Source organism: Magallana gigas, chromosome 8, assembly GCF_963853765.1.
Source record: "Magallana gigas chromosome 8, xbMagGiga1.1, whole genome shotgun sequence".
NCBI lineage: Eukaryota > Metazoa > Mollusca > Bivalvia > Ostreida > Ostreidae > Magallana > Magallana gigas.
In genome coordinates, this window is record NC_088860.1 from 18,846,049 (window position 1) to 18,865,781 (window position 19,733).

A 19,733-nucleotide genomic window follows, 5' to 3' on the forward strand; every position below is an offset into this window, starting at 1 on the left:
CGAAGGGCTTTATGATAGATTTGATCACGCCTCGACCGAAATTATAACCCCATAATATTCAAAGAATGATTCCTTATTACTTATATTTATAAAATTTTAAACCATTATACGATTAAATAAGCAAACCCTGCTGGCGCCTCAATTTGGCGTCATTTGAAGTTATGGGTTATATAGTACAAAATCGATAGGTAGTGTTATCACATGCAAAGACACTGGAAAATGTAAATATAAACAATAACAAACAAAACAATACAATTGCTCAGATGGAGGTTTTCTATAAAAGTATCAATCAAAAGTTACTGATGACTGTTTAAATTTATTACCTTTTTTATAGTTACCCAACAAACTCCAACAGTAGTCATTTATTTAGTCTTGTCTTCCTAAGATAAACACAGTATTAAATATATGTAGTTTAAAAATTTGCACATTCTGATGTCAAACTAGCGGTATTCTTGAAATTTTCTATATGCATACTTGTTTTTTCCCCAAACCTGCAAGATGCCAGTGTGTGCATCTCTACAAGAACTTGCTGCTAAAGCCTATAGTAGATTGTTGGAAAGCCATTTTGACAAACGAGCGGCAATACTTGGCATCAAGTGTCTTGACCAATAATGGTTTATCATTTTACAAAATGCCAGCATCAAATGTAAATGACCATTATGCACATCATCTCATTATACTTTTCAGATTATAATGTTAAGTCTCTAAGGGACTTCATTACACAAAAACTGAATTTAATTTCCAATTATATGGTGTGTCTATCATTGATTAACCTATGTGTAAAGAATTGAATGGAGCCATCATACGAAGTGCTCACAGCACAGGTTAGCTAAATCCAGATAAACAGAAAAAGTACACAAAACTGAAGCAATATTTCATTCAGGCTTCAGTTGTAATAAAGAAGAGAACACAAAATATGAACACATAGTACTGAATAACTGCCATAAATCCACCAAAATCAGTAAAAGCAACCATTTTTTAAAGCAAGCAGGAATCCAAGTTAGTCAGCATAAAAGCAAGAACCCAATAAAACAGAAAACATGCCGATTTTATGAAATTCACTGTGCCATGGTCACTTCTTCAGTGTCAAGAACGACAATAAATTCATACAATTCAGTTTATTATCAAATAATTTATTAAATAAATGTAAGTTGTAATTTGATCATGAAAGACAACTGGAGATACATGTAAACTAATCAACTAGATGTGTACTCAATATACAACTAAATTGTAAATTAAATATTTTGAAGATTTGTCCATTCTCATGATTGTATAGAATTCAACATGATCTTCAATGTTACATAAATACATGTAAATAAATAGTTTTTTTTATACAAATGGGCATATAATGTATATCTCTAGATCAATTTGAAAAAAAAAATCCCACAGGATGAATGTACACTTTAGGAGTCAATTTCTCACTTTTGCCAGCTTTCATAGTCCAAATTGGCTAGCATGTCATCATCGTCATCATTGGCTACACCATCACCTTGATCATCAGAACTGCTCTCTGACAAATTGACTTCTTCTTTATACACAGGTTTCCTCATGGTCTCCACTTTCTTAGCAGGTGCTTTGCCCTTGCCTCTTCCTCTGGGGGCTCTGGACCCTTTACCTCGAGGTCTTGAATTGCTTTTGTTGCTCTCTGTGTACTGTTTTGCTGCTAGATTTTTCACAACCCTTGCTCTTTTTGTTTTTTCATCAACTCTCTCTGTTTCTTTACTTTTAGATTCACTATCTTCTTGGCTGCCTGTTTGTTTTTTCTCCGGAGAATCATGGAACTTTTTGAGTGCTCTTTTTAGCCGGACACTTTTCAACTTTTTAGGCTCCATGAAGTTTTCTGGTTGAAAGTAAGAATTGATTCGAGTCTGTACCTACAAAGTTGAAAAATATTAAAAGCATTTAAATCTATAGTCTATGCTTGAAACAATTTATCTTATATTTTTTCATTTCATATCATACCTGAGTTTCTTTGAGTTTCTGTAGGACAGGAAGAAGCACTTCATCTGTTTTGACTTGTGCCCACCCCAGCTTTTCTTTTGCGTATCTTTATAAAATAAGGAAATCTTACAGATTCTTTGATGTTTTCTTGTGGCAATCTGCAGAAACATACTACAGTCAAACCTTGTTATCTAGATGGGACTGGCTAAAAATTTCGAGATATCAGAGTATTCGAGATATCAATGGTAAATTGCTTAAAGTACAAGTAGTTGGGACTTACAAATCACTGACATATGCATTGTATTCGAGATATCAGTGTTTGATATACTAAAATTCAACTGTACTCTAATGTTTTTTCTCATTGTCTGAAGCTATGGTCCCTAGTCAGCAGTTACAATTAGTTTTCGCCTATCTGTGATAGCTATCAGAGTTCATAATTGTAATATGTGTTGTCATTTGCAGACTGAAACATTTATTATTTGTGCATTATAAATCAAATAACAAAGCACGCATAAACTTCAACTGGTTTAACAACCAAAGGTTAGAAGGTAAAACCAAATCAACTTGCATAGTCAATATTTTAGTGAGCTACAGACATTTGAAAGCAGTTGTGACTGTAGTTCTTCTTTATATATATGGTAAGTTTTATCATATCATGTCAAGGATACTCTCTTAGTAAGTCAAGGTCAGGCAGAGCCCAGGAAAAAGCTTCTTTGGAATCATCCACTGTGGGTTTGAGGTAGGCATCCACAATTCTATGATCTGGAAATCCTGCACAGTACAAAACCAATCTATCAAACTGTTTATCCATTTTGTTATATATAGTACTCCTCTAAATAAATATTTTTTTCTCGAAATCTGATACTATACTGTAAAACAAATATTAAAAATGTTTACCTTCAGAAACTTCTAGTTGTCTTAATTTTGACCGAATTTTACTTATTTTGGGATTCCTTTTGTGTTTCTGAGTTTCTTCCCACCAAGATCTAGATATAAGAGATAAACTCTTAAATTCTTTAAGTTTACATGCATGCTATTAATAAATCAGGTGATATTTTTTAAAATCCAAACAGGGACAAAATAAAACAGAAATACCGTACACTCTAAAATGTAATGGCGCCGGGTTCAGAAAGTTGTTGCCCCAAATATCTTATTTTATAAATTGTTAGAAATTTTACTAATAAAATTTTTTAAAAAAAGCCATTTTTTAAAACAAATCAATAAATTCTATTTACTATAGGTTTCTTGTAGCATTCTAAATGAAATATCTTTAAATATAAAATCTGTAAATTGTATATATATATATAATTTTTTTTTTCTTTCACCAAGACATACTCAATTTCTTAATGGGCTTGTAGCTCATCCAACTTAATTTAAAGGTTGAAGCTTAACATTATGGCTTTAGTTAGTGGTTTGAAGCTTACCAAGATTTACTTTAAGGTTTGAACCTTACCTAGATTTTCATAAAAGCCTCGGTGCTGGCACTGCTGTTTATCCAGACTTTCATGATAGCCTGAAGCTTACATATACTTACTTGAATTCTTTAAGTTTTTTTTTTCACATTTCTCTTATGTTTTAGAGCTTAGTTAACTTACTTGAAGGCTTGGAGTGCAGAGAAGTCTGCAGCTGGGAATTCACTCAGAATCTCCATGGCTGTTACAGGTCCCACCCCTGGAATCCCGTCCGTATAGTCACTCCCACACAGTAATGCCATGTTGATGAAGATCTCACGGTTCAAGCCTGACAAAAAATACTCGAGTCATAGAATCATCTCCGATATCTATCCTGTACATTTCTAATTAAACGCAAGGAATTAATATCCGCGTAAAACTGCGAGAGGCACATCTCGCGAATTTTAAATTCTCAATTTTATTTTTCGGACAGATGTAAATTACATGAAACTTAATAAAAATTTAACATTTGCGATTTTATATTCTCATGGCTTGATGAAAAACGGTTGAATCACAGAATTAAGTACTCGCGTAAAATAAAGAATCTATAATATACATGTATATTCAAAGGTATTGATAGGGTAAGATTCAACGAAGGTTCATTGGACAAATGATCCGATGTATGATGCCCATGCTCAAACCATTAAAATCTGATTCCTAGTACAATGTATGGACAAGTATAATGGTTACTGAACAATATTTTCGACATCTATAAACTTAAATTGCAGACTCCTAATCAAATGGGAAGAATAAATATGCACATTATATTGTGATAAGCATCTCTTACAGATTTTTGATATTTCGACAGTGGTGAATATGAAATCAAATACCAAAAGTTAGGTCCTTGAAATCTTAGCTGATGTGATCAGGTACAAAACATTGGATTTGGAGAATTAAGTACAGACAATTGTGTAAAATAAGGTATATATAGTATGACTCTGTTCAGCCATAATAAAGGAACTTCCACCTAGAAGTAACTTTTCCCTATTATCAGGTAAACTTTTACAATTATCACAATGATTTAAAAATTACAATGATTACAAAATCAAATTACAATTATTACAATGACTTCATCATCATACATGCAGGATTCCTGATTATGTTTCTTACCAAGCTGGCTCTGTATACTGTCATTCATAAACAACTCCACTGTACGATCTTGGTTGAAGAAGTTTTTGTACACACGTCTCCCTCCAAACAGCCAGATGTCGCTGTCGTCAGTGATTGTGCCGTTTGTGAGATTGGCCGAGTCGAGCCAGGCACACTGAGCCTCTGCTTCCGTCGGACTGAGCACAAAAGGCACCCCAAACAACTTCAGCAAATCCTGTGATTAGATATATAGTAGTCAAACCATATCGTAAGACTGTGGGTTAACATGAATTACTTAAGGGGACAAATAAAGGACCTACTGAGTTATCTACAATGTTGCTTGTTTAGTCTGGTTCCAATATCTTAAATCTTGTTTAATCCTAATTTAGATATACATTCAAAAAGTAATCTAAATGAATTGTACTAAAATTCTGCATCAGACTGAACAATTTTTTATAATTGATCTCAACCAGTTTTCACTGAGGCATTGATAAAATTGTGTTTGGGCATTGCTTAAAATTAAACTGAAGATATGCTGTTCTTTACACAGGTGAGGTGACAATCTGAGGACTCACCTGAGCCTCCAGGTACATCTGGTCCGAGAGAGATGTAGCCAGTCTCTCCTGCCTGCCCCTCTCTTGTTGTAGAGCCCGAGTCTCCAATTCCAGATCCTCATAAACCCTGTCTACATCATTCTGGGGAAGAAGTAAACATTAGATTTCATGTGTCACATAATTTGCATAAATGGGGTTAATAAGCAACTTTTTAATTTAGTAATTTTTTTAAATTTATGTAACAGGGATCACAAAAATATTTAAAAATTGGATAATTATGAAAATAAAGAGATAGATATATGGTAGTACTGGAGGGATTAAAATATATTATTGCTCGACACATAAATAGTACTTCTTGTTTTAAGATTCCCACTAGTTTATCAAAATGTGATAATGGTCCATTAGACATACAGATCAGAAGATAATATATGTCACCAAAGTATACTGTAAATTCTCATTTGATTGATTTTTTTTTTTTTTTTTTACACTTCTATTGTTTTTATCAGGGCAAACATATTTAAGTTTACAATAACATTGATAAAAGATGATATACATATCAATTTCTTTGCTTTTTTTAGCATGGGTTAAGGAATTTTATTGTTCAATAGCCCCCGGACTATCTGTAGTTAATTTTCAAGAAAAATTTCAATCCCTTAATATATATGGAACTTAAAACTTGAATGCATTCTATACAAGAGATTTTCATGATATTAAAAAAAGTGTTCGATTCCAAAGCAGACAGATATTTGATAGTGATTATGTGAATTAATTTGTTTAAAAAACAAACACAGATCCCTTTAATGAACCTGAACCAAACATCTTCTAACATTAATTGGTACATACTGTTAACATACTACATTTAGCTGTGTATTCTATTCAGCGCTTTTGACAGAATGCGGCTTCCGCTAAATCAAGTACATCGCTAAATGCAATGCACATATGTATAAGAATAGTCACATTCAGGAATACGCTAATTCAAATCCAACTTGTTCACAAACAAAATTCCGCCAAATATCGTACACGCCAAATATAAAAGGTTTACAGTACACTCTCACTTCATACCTCTACTAATTCTGTGAACTGCCTGACGAGATCATTGGGCGATTCTGAACTTATCTCTGCCGGGATAGGTTCTGGTTCAACCAGGTGAGTGTACTCGGGTTCAGGTGAGAGTTCTCGTTCAGCTGAACCACATGGCTCATCTACAAGCTGCTCCTCTTTCTTTGCTGAAACAATGGGGATTTCTTCTTCTTCTTTGGAGGCTGTGGTAAATATGTCTGCTGGAAACAACTCATCCGGACCTATTTTTGCTGGGTCGATGGAAACTTCTATAAATCCCTCATCTACTTATAAATAAAAGGAGCCAAAAAACAATATATTCTCAACCACTTCACTACAACTTAAATTTCCATATGTATGAATAATACTAAGGAGATTGAAAAATCATTCAAAAAAACATTTTCAGTTTTACAATTAACTTTCTATGGAGTCAATTTATGGTGGAAACTTCAATTCTCTTAAATACCATGGATATGTTGATGTGATTTGGAAGTCATAATCATCTTCTATACTCTATTTTTGGAAAAATTATTTTTCTTTTGATCTTACTGAGTATCAGATGACAAAGTTAGCCAAATTATAATGTTAAAACAGTCTATAAGGCAACTATAAATTTTCATGAAAATGTAGAAAAATTCTTCTGGACTTGAAGCTTATTCTGTGTACAACTTGTGTACAATTTGTGTACAACTTGTGTACAATTTGTACAATACACACCTTCAGAGTCACTGGATTCACTGCGATCATGATTTGAGGATTTTCTATCAACATTCTGTGCCAATGGATTCACAGAACCTTTATCATTTTTCTCATGAATTTCATATGCTTTGCTATTGTCGTCACTAAGATTTGCCTCCCTTGGTAAAGATTTGATAGTCTTTGTTTTATCATTCTCTTTAGAATTTTCATTTTTGCATTTAGAAACATCAGAACTAGTTCCAATGATTTCAATGTCTTTGTCATGCTTTACATGTTCACCAGTGCTCTCTTGACCTCTGTTGAAATTACCGCTGCCTTCAAAAACAACATCCTCCTTTTCCTGATATGAATCACCAAATGGTTTATGAGATTTAGAAGAGCAACTTATAGATTTCTCCTTAGGCTCATCAACAGTAAATCTTGAAATCTGAGATTCCACATTATTGCTCATATCTTTAGAATGCTCATTTTTTTTATAACTATCACAAGTTTCTGATTCAGAGTCACTTTCTCCAAGATCAATCATAACTTTATCATCTTCCACAATTCTCTCTCCATTTTTGAGATCTTCCTTTTCGGATTCCTCTTCCCTCTCTGCTTCCTCCTTAATTTTGTCTAGCTCCTCCAACTTTCGTTTGTTACTTAATCCCTTAATGAGGATAAAGTGTGAAGAGTCATCTGACAGAATCCTCTGAGCCTGTATCTCGGTTCCCACTGCATGCTCACCAAGGTCCTGAGTTATCTCACCTGAGATCTGTTTAGTCATTTTCATTCTCACTTCCTCTAATTTATTTGAGAGGTCATTTTGTTTTAGTAATTTTGCCATCTGGAAACTGGAGAAATCATTGGAATCCTAGTAATTAAAGAACAACACTTTTGTTGTCAATTTTTCATACAGTTAACTGCTATTTTTTATGTATTTTAAACATGTTCATACTGTTACCGGTAATATGGAAATAACCAAAATTTAGTGAAGAACAACACATAAACAGCATAGAAAATTGATATAGGTTAAAAAAAAACACCACAATATAATCACTTACTTCAATTCTATTACCCCCCCCCCCTCCCTGCAACCGTTTAGCAATAACTAAATAAATTTACATACATGTATTTGATTCCTTAAAAATATCTATTCTGAGGAAACAGTATATATACCTTGGGCAGCTTTAGGTTCGAGTACCTAGTGAGTCTTTTCCTTCTCTCTTTGAGTTCACTCAAAATCTCATGCTGAACCTCTGCTGGTAAACTTTTAAACTCAGCCGAGTCAATATCGACGTCATCCAAATTTTGATACTCATCCTGTAGTTAAGAATGTTTTAGGGACTCAGTCAGGGCCAGCCAGACTTGGCAATTTAACTTATAAAGCTTGTTACTGAAGATCTACGGATTTTATCGGGTTATTAATATCCATAGAAGGTAAGGCTGAGCCTTCTATGGATGTTAACAATTCACACAACAAATAAAGACTATAATAGTGAAAGTTTCTGTGTGTAAGTATTTAGTAAGTAGAGAAATAAAAACATACTGAATCCATTACTATTCTGTATCATGAAAAAATCACATAAGGTTTACCTCAAAAATGGTTGCATTTGTAGTGGGCTCTTCCCATGGCTGAATTTCTTGGGCTCTGAAATTGAAATTAACTTATAATATATATAAAATATTTAAATAGCAAATAAAATTCATTATAGGTTTGAATCATTTTGGGCAATATTGTGTCCCTCTGGGGCTCACATATTCAAAATTGCTCTCAACCCCACTCAACATTAATATACTGTTAGAGAGTACCGATAAATGTTCTATCAAATGTAAACAACATGCACTGTATATTGTGACATTTTAGTACTGAATTACTGTAAACACATTATATTTGGCATGTATAATATCCGGCGGAAATTGTTTTTTCAACAAACTACAGTCTAACTATCAATGTTCAATGACAAAAATACATGCATGGCCTTTAGTGATGAACCTTAATTAAGTGGATCTGGGGTTTCGGCAAAAAATACTAAATAAAATATGCACCCGAATGTACCAGTTATATGCCAACAGTACCTTGCAAACTCCTCTGGCAGGGGAGGTAACTGGAACAGATCTGGTTTCTGTGCGCTCTGTTGTGATTGGCTGGATGTGGATGGCTGCGACACGCTTGAACTGCTGTCTGTTGAAGCATGGCCTTTCTTCATAACCTCCTTCAGAGCGTGGCTCTTTAATAGATTGTCCAGTATCTTCTTTGATGCTTTGTCTCCTTCCACCTCAGCTATCATCTTCTTCTCTCTCCTTGAGGCCTGCGAGATAGCGAAATAATTAAATATTCTTGGAAATTCTTTTCCTTATCAAACCTTTAATATAGTCATTCTATCCAATCTTTCTTAATGTATAAATTTGTTGTCTGATGTACTGGATATTCTTAAAAACATTATATATTAACATAAATCACAACAAAGTTATATTAAAGAAATGAGGTTTTTTTTTAAAATAACAAACCACATAGAAGTTAAACTCTCTTAACTCTTAGTGGGTAAATGTACGGTACGTATTATCTTTCAGAATCCTAAAGTCTGACAATGCAGTGGCATGTAGAAGAGCATCAAAATATTTTTCATACATATTGCACCTTTTGAGAGTATTAATTATAGCAAGTAAATTAATTATGAGTATAACTTTTTCTCCATATTAGAAGCATTTCTCATCTTACCATTGTCTGCTTCTTGAGCTCTGGTACTCTGCCATCAAAAACAAACACTGGTTTAATCTTGTAGTAGAGAAGTTTGCATACTCTGGTGAACAGTACATGCAAATGGGCATTGGATATTGGGCTCCCATCCTTGTTTCTCATTCCTTTAACTGCCTGATGCAGCCAAATACTCACATCTGGTTGCAAATAGTTAAGAATCTAACACAATAAAAATTCCCAAAAAGCTTACCAACCCATCACTGTTCAGATCTTCACATTGGCTACAGATACAATGTTTGGATCTTATCTATACCCCTATTACAGATACTTCCAATATAACCGAAAAGGATGCGTGGACTTTTCTGGTATTGTATACATATTGTAAACGTTACATGAGTGAGGAAGATGTGTGGACTTTTCTGGTATTGTATAATGTCAGAATCGAGTTTGGCGTCAACGTGTGGTCCTAGGGCCATGAGTGGGCTCAGTACTATCCCTGTGATGATAGCTTGTTCAGTGCTTATTCTCTGTATATATTTGACTTGACTTGATGCTTGGACTGATGCTTTCATCAAATCTTTGTCATCAAGCACAGCTTATTGTCAGTCATATGATATACATGAATTGTATGATGTACAGGACCCATCAATCATCAGTGAAGGTGTCAGTCCATTTATTAAGCCAAGCAGAGTCCCTGCTGAGATTACATTTATAATGCATGTGGGATGGTACATTTCAAGTTTTGTTTGAAGACGCGATTACAATACCTTACCGAAAGTCGTTTCAGTTGTTTCAGTGTCATCATCATATTTGAATCACAATCACTAAAAAAATATTTCTGTATAACTATTTTCTTTAAGTTCAGCAAACTTGAAAAATAAAGTATAATACCATGTTTACACAATTTACATGTTTAAGGATACCAACAGCTAAGACTTTCCCCTCAAGTGATTGTAAGGAAACGGGTCGCCCTGTTGGCTGAAGTAGATGCCACAACCCGTGGACTCCCATATTTAGAGTCTTATGTCATAAACACCAAATGACAAATTGCGGATCAATCACAATGGTTTGAAATGAAAACTGTTGATCGTATTACTTTCAGAATTTACTTTCATTTTACTTCATCTGTGTTACCCGAATACCTGCAGAAAACGTGTTGCCAGTAAGCGTTTACGAGACGCCAATTTTTTCGGAACTCTTCTTTATTTCAGGAACACGTGTTTTGCAAAATAACAATGGCGGCGAATGGTAAGTGCATGGATTTTTAAAAAGCCCAAAACCATGATCACTAATAAGCAATTGCATAGCAGTACTTAAAATATTTGTTATTTTTAACATCACAATATTGTGCTCGCGTATCATTAGCATGCCAATGAACTGTCAATTATGTTACAGCTAGATTAATGTTGTTTTTATAAACACGTGGTGTAGGGTTATGTTGAAAACTAAGAATTTTAGTAACTGTGTCCATTTAGTTCAATTGTTGTTCGTTATGATTATCATTTTTTTGTAATTCGTTGATAGAGCAATTTGGATAAAATTTGCTGTATGGAAATATTGTTGATTGTTCATGTATTTTTTTGCTCAGATACGGTACAATCTGAGTCTCTTGATGTATACATTATAAGTCGTTTGGAAGATGTTGCTGCATCAATGCATATTAATGGGGAAATAGATTTATAGATGCTGAAACTATTTTGGTTTTATTTTTTGTATCCCTTTAGGAAAATATTTTAAAGAATTGGAGAATGAACAATATGATAACTTAAATATATGTTTAAATATTACAGAACAGAAGAAAAAGAAGAGGAAGAGTGAATCCATGGATATTGCTGTATGTTCATGAAAAGAATGCATACCATTTATCTTTCAATTTTACAAATGTGTTGTTGTGATGTAATTATCATTGTTTGTATTTTTAAATTGCATTAGGTATTTGAGATTTTTTATGAAGTAATGAATGTCTCTACAGGAAGTCCAGCACTCCGAAAATTTTCTTCTGAAGCCTTCAAGTGTTGTCGAACAGCTGGATACATCCCAATGGCCCCTATTGCTAAAGGTATAAATTTATAGATTATAGTGTGCAAGATTTTTAAAAATGAATTATTCTTTGAGATCATATGATGCTCATGTTAAAGGCATTTGATCATTTTCTTATTGTTTGCAGAATTTTGACAAACTGAATGTCAGAACTGCACACTACACACCCATTCCTGCTGGATACTCCCCACTGAAAAGACCAATTCAAGAATATCTCAAGTAGGTCTTCACACCAATTGAACATCATCAGATAACTTTTACTGAAACAATTATTTTTAAACTAGATATGTAGATTTTGTCAAAAGATTTTTTAACGCAGGTTAGTGATGTTGAAATATTCACCATAATTCATTGGTAAACTATGTGTTTTGTAGGAGTGGTTTTATCAATCTTGACAAACCAGCAAACCCTTCATCACATGAGGTTGTATCATGGGTGAAGAGAATTTTGCGTGTACAGAAAACTGGGCACAGTGGAACACTTGATCCTAAAGTAACAGGTTGTCTGATTGTCTGCATAGAACGAGCCACACGATTGGTCAAATCACAACAAGGGGCGGGCAAGGAGTATGTTTGTATCTTCAAACTTCATAGTGCTGTAGAAGATGAAAAACTGGTCGCACAGGTACACTAGTTTTGTGCACTTTTAGTGTCATCTTGAAGAATATTCATTTTTGTATGAGAATTGTTTTGTTTGAACTACATAAATTAAAATGCTGATTATTGAGAATGATCTATGCTTGATTTACCGGCTCTAATATGTAGATACTATATCTATATCTGTTCATTCTTTATATACAGTCAAACTTCGTTATCTCGAACTAGATGGGACTGATTAAAAACTTACAGATATCCGAGTATTCGAGATATCGAGGGTAAAATACTTAAAAAGTAAGGGGTTCGGACCTACAAATCACTGCGACATATCCATTGTATTCGAGATATCAGTGTTCCAGATATCGAAGTTCAACTGTATATCTAAACCAAGCATAATTTGTTTGTACTGAAAACTCCTTGCAGAAAGAAAATTGTTAAAGAAATATTCTTTTTAAGATTTAATAAGAATAGAACTAGAATTTTTTCAAACATTGATCTAACCTTTCTTTGATTACTTTCACAGAAAATCGAGATGATGACTGGGGCACTGTTTCAGAGACCTCCCTTAATTTCAGCTGTGAAAAGACAGTTAAGAATTCGAACAATCTATGAGTGCAAGATGTGGGAGTACAATAAAGAGGATGCAATGGGTAAAAAAATATTTAATATACAGTCTGTATGATATACCTGTAAACTTTATTTGAACTCACTAAAATCTGAGACTGTTAAATTACTGTAAACATATTACATTTGGCTCTGTATTCTCTTTAGCGTTTTTGGCGGAATACGTCTTCCGCTAAATCAAGTACATCGCTAAATGACATACGTACATACATGTAAAAGAATAGGCACATTCTAGAATACGCCAATTCAAATCCAAGCCAACGTGTTCAAAAACTATTTTCCGCCAAATATAATACGTTTACAGTAACCTTAAAATACTGTTCTACTTATTCTTCTGAGGAAGCTTTATTTAGGTGTTAAACAGCATTTAGTATTGCTTACATTAATGGTGCGTTCACACCTTACTCAGGTATTTTCTGGGTGAGCTGCGAGGCTGGCACATACATTAGGACCATGTGTGTACATCTGGGCCTCTTCCTGGGGGTCGGGGGTCAGATGCAGGAACTCAGGCGCGTCAGATCTGGCATCATGTCTGAAAAGGTGGGTCCTCAATGAAGAATAAGATTGTCCTACAACTTTAGTGCTTAACATTTAGTGGTCAGTAACTCAAAATGAAGATGATCATGTATTTTATGAATTCATCATGTGTTTTGCAGTCTCAGTTGTACACCATGCACGACGTAATGGATGCACAATGGACGTACGACCATCACAAGGATGAATCTTATCTACGGCGAGTCGTCAACCCACTGGAAGCTCTGTTAACCTCTCATAAAAGAATCATCATGAAAGATACCGCTGTAAGATTACACATTAAGTGTTTTATATTCTGGTATCATTACCAGACATTGATGAAGTTTTAAAGATATCTGTATATGTTATTTACTAAGAGGAAGAAGGAAAATATATTTTGCATGAATGCAATAAAATTTTAACCTTAAACAGTGCAGATTCATATTCACATGAAAACAAGTGAAGACATCTTTTGAAATTTTTAAATTACTAAGCCTTCACGCAATATGTTAATACCTCTCATTTTTTGTTTTGTACAGGTTAACGCTGTGTGTTATGGAGCTAAAATTATGTTGCCCGGTGTCTTAAGATACGAAGATGGAATTGAAGTGAATGATGAAATAGTGATTGTAACAACAAAAGGAGAGGCTGTTGCTCTTGGTATGTATCAGGCTTGGGGTAATGCTAAATGTAATGGTAATGCATTGCAATGCATTACATGTTTTCAAAGTAATGCTAGTAATGTGTAGTGCCACAAATTTAGCATTACAAGTAATGGTAATGTAATGCATTACTTTCCAAAATCTAGTGTAATGCTGGCATTACGTGGCATTACTTTGCATTACTATGCTTATTTATGCATGTTCACTTTAAAAAAAATGTGATGAATAGATGAATAACTGAAATTGTATTTAATTAAAATTATTTTAAAGAAGAGAAAAATGATTCTTGAGAGAAAAAATGTTTTAGTTGAACATGTATTAAAAAAAAGATTTAAAAATTAATTTTTAAATTGTTAATATTAATAGATATAACAACACAATTTAATAACCTTTTTAAGAGTGTTGTTATAAAGACTAAGAAACCATTTTAAAAATTTACTCCATTAGTTTGCACTTCAAAAAAGAATGTGTCAACAACACACTATGCCCCCAGGATTACACTACCTACTAGGATACACTACCTCTTAGAAAAAATCTATTGTTTTAAGAAGTGCTAAACACCCCAATCCCCGTCCCTTGGCCATGTTATGTTCCAATAGAATAGTGGACAGACATGCACCTTTAAAAACAACATGAATGCACTGTCCATCCATGATGAAATCAAAATCACTTCCAATATTATAACCTATTTGAAAATTCTCTCTCTCTCTCTCTCTCTCTCTCTCTCTCTCTCTCTCTCTCTCTCTCTCTCTCTGTTGTATGTTAAGAATATTAGTTTGGACTGATAGAAAATACAAGATTAATGTATTTTTTCTATTAGTCCACTTAATATATGATAAGATAAAGATTGCCAAACAATCTTTCAGTCCCAGCTTCAACTGTTTCTGCGGAACGTTTATCAAGTTTAGCTGGGAATTTTTTCAAACCTTACAGGATGCATTTGAAAGATGGACCCTTTGAAACTTTGATGATCATAAAGTGCAAGAGCAATCTTTTGTCTTAAAGTGTCCTCAGTATTAAGAAATCCGGTTAAAATATATAAGGAAATATTACTGTAAAAACCCCTCTGTTCATATTAAAATTAATACAATTAAATGTCAACATTTGTATAATCTGGGGAAACATCTCTATTTAGCTTTTAATAACCACAACGTTATACCATAATTATGATTATATATTGAGCAAATAAAGAATGTATCTTGTACAATGTTTAAGTCATGAAATTTGAACCTGATACCCAACATGAACCTGTAGAGATGTTAAAGAGTGTTTTATATTTGAAACATTTACAAAAACTATTTAGCTTTACTTTTCTAAGACATATTTTTGACTTTTCACAAAGTAATGGTAATGGTAATGCATTACTTTACTCAAGTAATGCTAATGTAATGCATTACTTCAAGAAAATAAAGTAATGGTAATGGTAATTTAATGCCCAAATTCATGAAGTAATGGTAATGCAATGCATTACTTTACAATGTAATTTGCCCCAAGCCTGGTATGTATGATGCATTAAGCATTCAGATTAATTTTTACCATACTTTATATCATCTTGAACTGTATAATGTTCAGAATATTATTTTAATATTCTGTAATTTATCCATTCTTTTCCAGCCATAGCTCAGATGACCACAGCAGTGATGGCCACTTGTGATCATGGAATTGTAGCCAAAATCAAAAGGGTTGTAATGGAGAGAGACACATATCCAAGGAAGTGGGGGCTGGGCCCTGTGGCAATGAAGAAAAAGAAAATGATCCAGGAGGGAACACTAGATAAATATGGCAAGCCAAACGAAAAGACACCGTCTAACTGGAAGAAAGGCTATGAGGACTTTAAGTATGTCTTATAATTATTACACTTATAAACTTTAAACCTATATTATTTCATTTATATGGCTGGATTTATTTAAGAGCAGTTGATGGAGTAATTGCTAGTATTTAATTTAACAGCACACTGATGTGATTTTAATAATTGGTTTAAATCTGTGGTCTTAAATTTGAGGACTTTTTTTCCACTTTAGCATTAAAAAGGAACCTACAGAGGATACCCCAGTAAAGGAGAACTCTCACAAGGTAATTACTGTAGAATAGCTAAAATACATGGGGGTCAATTTTCATGGATTGTAAGTTTTTTGTTTATTTGTGGGGATGTATTTTTGTGGATGCTTCCATTTTGAGTATAAGAAAGCTAACCCTTTTAGAGTTTGTTTTCATCGAGGATGTAAATTCTTGGGAGAGGGCTACCAACGAATACCATGAAAATTGAGCCATCACAAATTCTAATGATTCCACAGTATAGGAAAATAAGAAAATGTTCGAATTATATCTTCTGAGGGGCAATTTAATTTCCACAAAGCATTGTTCATTTACTTTTTTATTCTGATATTATTTGATATATGACCATTCATACATAAATTCAATAGTATCTCTATCCAAGAAAATGTCAGCTTGACGCCTTTGAGGCTGTTCTGGGCTCTGATTTTTTACTATGTATATTCATGAAATGTAAAGTCTATAAATGTAAAGGCTTTAATGTGGATTAACTTTACAGAGAAAGAAGGAAGCTAGTAGTTCTGATGAGAGTGAGCCACCATCTCCCAAACCTGTAGAAAATGATGAGACGGAGAAAAAGAAGAAGAAAAAGAAGAAGAAAGACAAGGACCAGGAAGCGGACGAGGCTGGAGATGCTCCTGAGGTAAAGGTCAAATGTAGCAAGGTCAAACTAATGACAGCTCTCTCTGTTCTCTTCTATACAATTTTATGATATTTAGAAAATTGCAAAAAGTGGTTATTATAGAAATTATTGTAATTCAGAAAAATCAATGTGAAAGAAAATAATGTGTATGAAAAAATGTAACATTTAGTAGGTTTAATGTATCTGTATTTTCAATTAGGAGTCTCCGGAAAAGAAGAAGAAAAAGAAAAAGAAGCACAAGAAAATAAAGACAGAAGATAGTGATTGACAGACAGATGGACAAAGTGAGGATGAATGAGATAATTACAGTGAGAGAGAAAGAATGAATTTCATGTGGCATTTTGTGTTTTAACAAGTCTTGCTTTAAATAGCAGCATACTGATAACAGATCTGTGCCGTGGACAAAACTGACCAATCACAGATTAGAAACATGACGAAAGCAGATAGACAGTGGATACTAGATGTGTTCATATTTTGTACATTACATCTTTTTGAACTGTTAAGAATAAACTTGTGATGTTTAAAAATAAATTGTTATTCATGATGTATATTGGAGTTTTTATTTCAAAAATACTAAATGCAGGTAAAACAATAAAATGTAATTTGCATTGGAAAGAAACAGAATGAATTTTAGTCCAATGTAAGCTATTTGCCAATTCATATCCTGACTCTATTATTAGGACCCTGCTCTGCAGGTGGCCTGTAGTGACCAGTCTGGCAATCCATTTGCCCTTTCATCTTTCTGTCCATTGAAGATCACATGTCAGGGGTATATATTTTGTCTCCTTGGCCCAATCTGGCTCATACAATGTACTTCAATTACACAGAGCCTTTGGGTAAAGGTTGTGCAGTGACCTCAATCCAGGTATCTAGATCTAATTATGAGTTAAAGGTTATTGCAGAATTATATGAAAAATCCTTGTCCTGACCATATATTCTCTCTCCTTGGTCCAATAATACTTATAATTCACTCACATGTCTTTGGGTAAAGAGTGACATTGAACCAAGTTTCTAGGTCAAAGCAAACATATGAAAAAATTGTCCATATATTCTATACCCTTTCTTAGGTCATATTGTACATTACTTAGAGAGGGTCAAAGGGTGTGCAGTGACCTTTAATGACATTTCTAGGTCAAGGTCAGCACACCACACAAACCTTGACCTTGATCCAACTGTGAAGGTCATAGCAGATCTACTTAAAATCCAGATTTAGCCCAATTACAATATTTCGTATCGTTTTAAGATGGCTCAGAATGCCTGTATGTAAGGGTAATGAGCTTGAATTAAAGTTCTGGTGCTTGTTTTTGTGACAATCACTATTCATATCGAACACACCCAATTTTGTTTTACCCATTTCTCTGCGATAGCCATTCCACTTTCTGATCTTACGAAGAAGGGCCAACCAAATAAAGTTATTTGGACTGAAAGTCAGCAACGAGCTTTTGATACATTGAAACACATGTTATCAGAAAGGCCAATATTGAAGTTGCCAGAGTTTAATGAAACCTTCATTTTACGCACGGACGCTGCAGATGATGGGATAGGTGCTGTGCTGTTACAGATGGAGGATGACGAGAAACTACCCGTAGCGTACGCCAGTAGGAAACTTCAACCAAGAGAAAAGGCATACGCTGTTATCGAGAAGGAGTGTTTGGCGGTAGTGTGGGGAATACAGAAGTTCAACCAGTACCTTTATGGACGCGAGTTTCTACTTGAAACTGATCACCAACCCCTGACCTACCTCAACAAAGCAAAGACAGAGAACTCCAGACTGATGCGTTGGGCTTTGCAGCTTCAGCCATACCGCTTTAGGATCATTGCGATCAAAGGAAGCGACAATGTGGGAGCAGATTACCTGAGTCGTCAGTGAGATGTACAGTAGACAGTACAGGTATGTATATAGGTTTTATTGTAAATATGTGAGAATTTTCAAAATTCAGTGATTGTTTATTTGAAATTGTGGGACAATTTTTTAAGGGGGGAGGTGTGTGACAATCGCTGTTCATATCGAACACACCCAATTTTGTTTTACCCATAATTCTTTGCAACGTGCTTGGCCGACCCTAACAATAGGCGCTAAGTTCTACCCGGCCGAGCTGTCCAGCGATAAAGACGTGCTTAGTGTGTGAAGGGGGTATCGTGTTAGAAGCCTGTGTGGCATGTTTTAGTCTCTCAAGTTCAGCATTTGACGCGGACACGGATAGCTGACCGTGTGTCATATTGTTGATGTTGAGGACGATGATGATGCGATGGTGATGTCGACGACTACTATGATGATGATGGTCATGTCGATGATGATGGTGTAGATGATGTCGTTCATGGTCGATGATGATTTGATGGTGATGTTGATGACGACGATGATGTTCATGGTGACGTCGGTGATGATGATGAAGTAGATGATTATGGTGATGACGATGATGTCTATTATGATTATGGTGTTGTAGGCGATGATGTTGACGATAGTGTCGATGATTATGATGATGACGATGGTGATGATGATGATGATTGTGGTGACGAAACTACTCTAGTTGTGGTTGTCCGTAGTTGGTCCAGGACTACAGCCCCGGAGATTCGGACACTCTTCTAATATATTTTTGGTCATTTGTATAAACATCATATTTTTTCTTGTTGAGTGAAAGATGTGTGAGTGTTTGTGTGGTTTAGTGTTTATATTTCTATCTTTTCTTTCTTTCTCTTATTTTTTTTGTTAATAAATTTTGTTAAATTTGAGGTGTCTTGTTGTTGTTTGGAGTAGCCTCCGCTCATCCCGTTACAGTTTTGTATTTTGTTCTACAATGCTTCCTAAACCATAGAAAGCATGTTATTGTTTGGTAAAACTGGTTAGATCTAGATTCAGTCCCCTTCACATATCCAGATAAATGGAAAGGGTGGATCTAGATAAGATTTGGGCATGCAGTATGAACACAATTTAAGGAGGGATGTTCTCGATAGATGTAAATGCAGGTGATATTATGTAAAGGAGTGCACATGTACTTGGGTAAGGGTAACGTGAATATGTACTTCTTTTGTTGAATGACGGGATTAACCAGGTTTTTGTTCGACCGCCTGCTGGTTTGACTTTCACATTAATAGCTAGCGATTCACGTGTATATACTTGTAAAAATAAATA

At 34.4% G+C, this 19,733-nt stretch overlaps 2 protein-coding genes across 2 annotated transcripts; one reads left to right on the plus strand and one right to left on the minus strand.

Moving 5' to 3' along the window:
* Positions 1-1,112: 1,112 nt before the first annotated feature.
* On the minus strand, positions 1,113-11,136 carry LOC105334251 (DNA excision repair protein ERCC-5). The gene is made up of 14 exons (XM_011437626.4): positions 10,397-11,136; positions 9,495-9,670; positions 8,852-9,084; positions 8,369-8,423; positions 7,952-8,095; positions 6,812-7,646; positions 6,098-6,378; positions 5,057-5,176; positions 4,503-4,716; positions 3,537-3,681; positions 2,839-2,927; positions 2,610-2,712; positions 1,963-2,047; positions 1,113-1,874 (listed from the first exon to the last, which is right to left on the minus strand). The coding sequence occupies exons 1-14, from the start codon at positions 10,482-10,484 to the stop codon at positions 1,419-1,421; spliced, it is 3,024 nt and encodes a 1,007-aa protein (XP_011435928.3). The 5' UTR covers positions 10,485-11,136; the 3' UTR covers positions 1,113-1,418.
* Positions 10,613-17,151, plus strand: LOC105334252 (H/ACA ribonucleoprotein complex subunit DKC1). The gene is made up of 13 exons (XM_011437627.4): positions 10,613-10,721; positions 11,264-11,307; positions 11,446-11,532; positions 11,641-11,732; positions 11,888-12,137; positions 12,633-12,759; positions 13,143-13,273; positions 13,390-13,533; positions 13,786-13,906; positions 15,523-15,745; positions 15,930-15,981; positions 16,460-16,603; positions 16,803-17,151. Exons 1-13 carry the CDS (start codon positions 10,709-10,711, stop codon positions 16,869-16,871), a joined length of 1,497 nt encoding a protein of 498 aa, XP_011435929.1. The 5' UTR covers positions 10,613-10,708; the 3' UTR covers positions 16,872-17,151.
* Positions 17,152-19,733: the final 2,582 nt, after the last annotated feature.

What these genes read in the sequence shown, in the direction of transcription:
- LOC105334251 (XM_011437626.4), bottom strand. Translation starts at nt 10,484, where the DNA reads ATGGGAGTCCACGGGTTGTGGCATCTACTTCAGCCAACAGGGCGACCC. An exon ending in CTGCCAGAGGAGTTTGCAAG is followed by an intron (nt 8,424 to 8,851) that starts GTACTGTTGGCA and finishes TTTCAATTTCAG; the next exon opens with AGCCCAAGAAATTCAGCCAT. An exon ending in AGATGTACCTGGAGGCTCAG is followed by an intron (nt 4,717 to 5,056) that starts GTGAGTCCTCAG and finishes ATCTAATCACAG; the next exon opens with GATTTGCTGAAGTTGTTTGG.
- LOC105334252 (XM_011437627.4), top strand. An exon ending in AATGGCCCCTATTGCTAAAG is followed by an intron (nt 11,533 to 11,640) that starts GTATAAATTTAT and finishes TATTGTTTGCAG; the next exon opens with AATTTTGACAAACTGAATGT. An exon ending in TCATCATGAAAGATACCGCT is followed by an intron (nt 13,534 to 13,785) that starts GTAAGATTACAC and finishes TGTTTTGTACAG; the next exon opens with GTTAACGCTGTGTGTTATGG.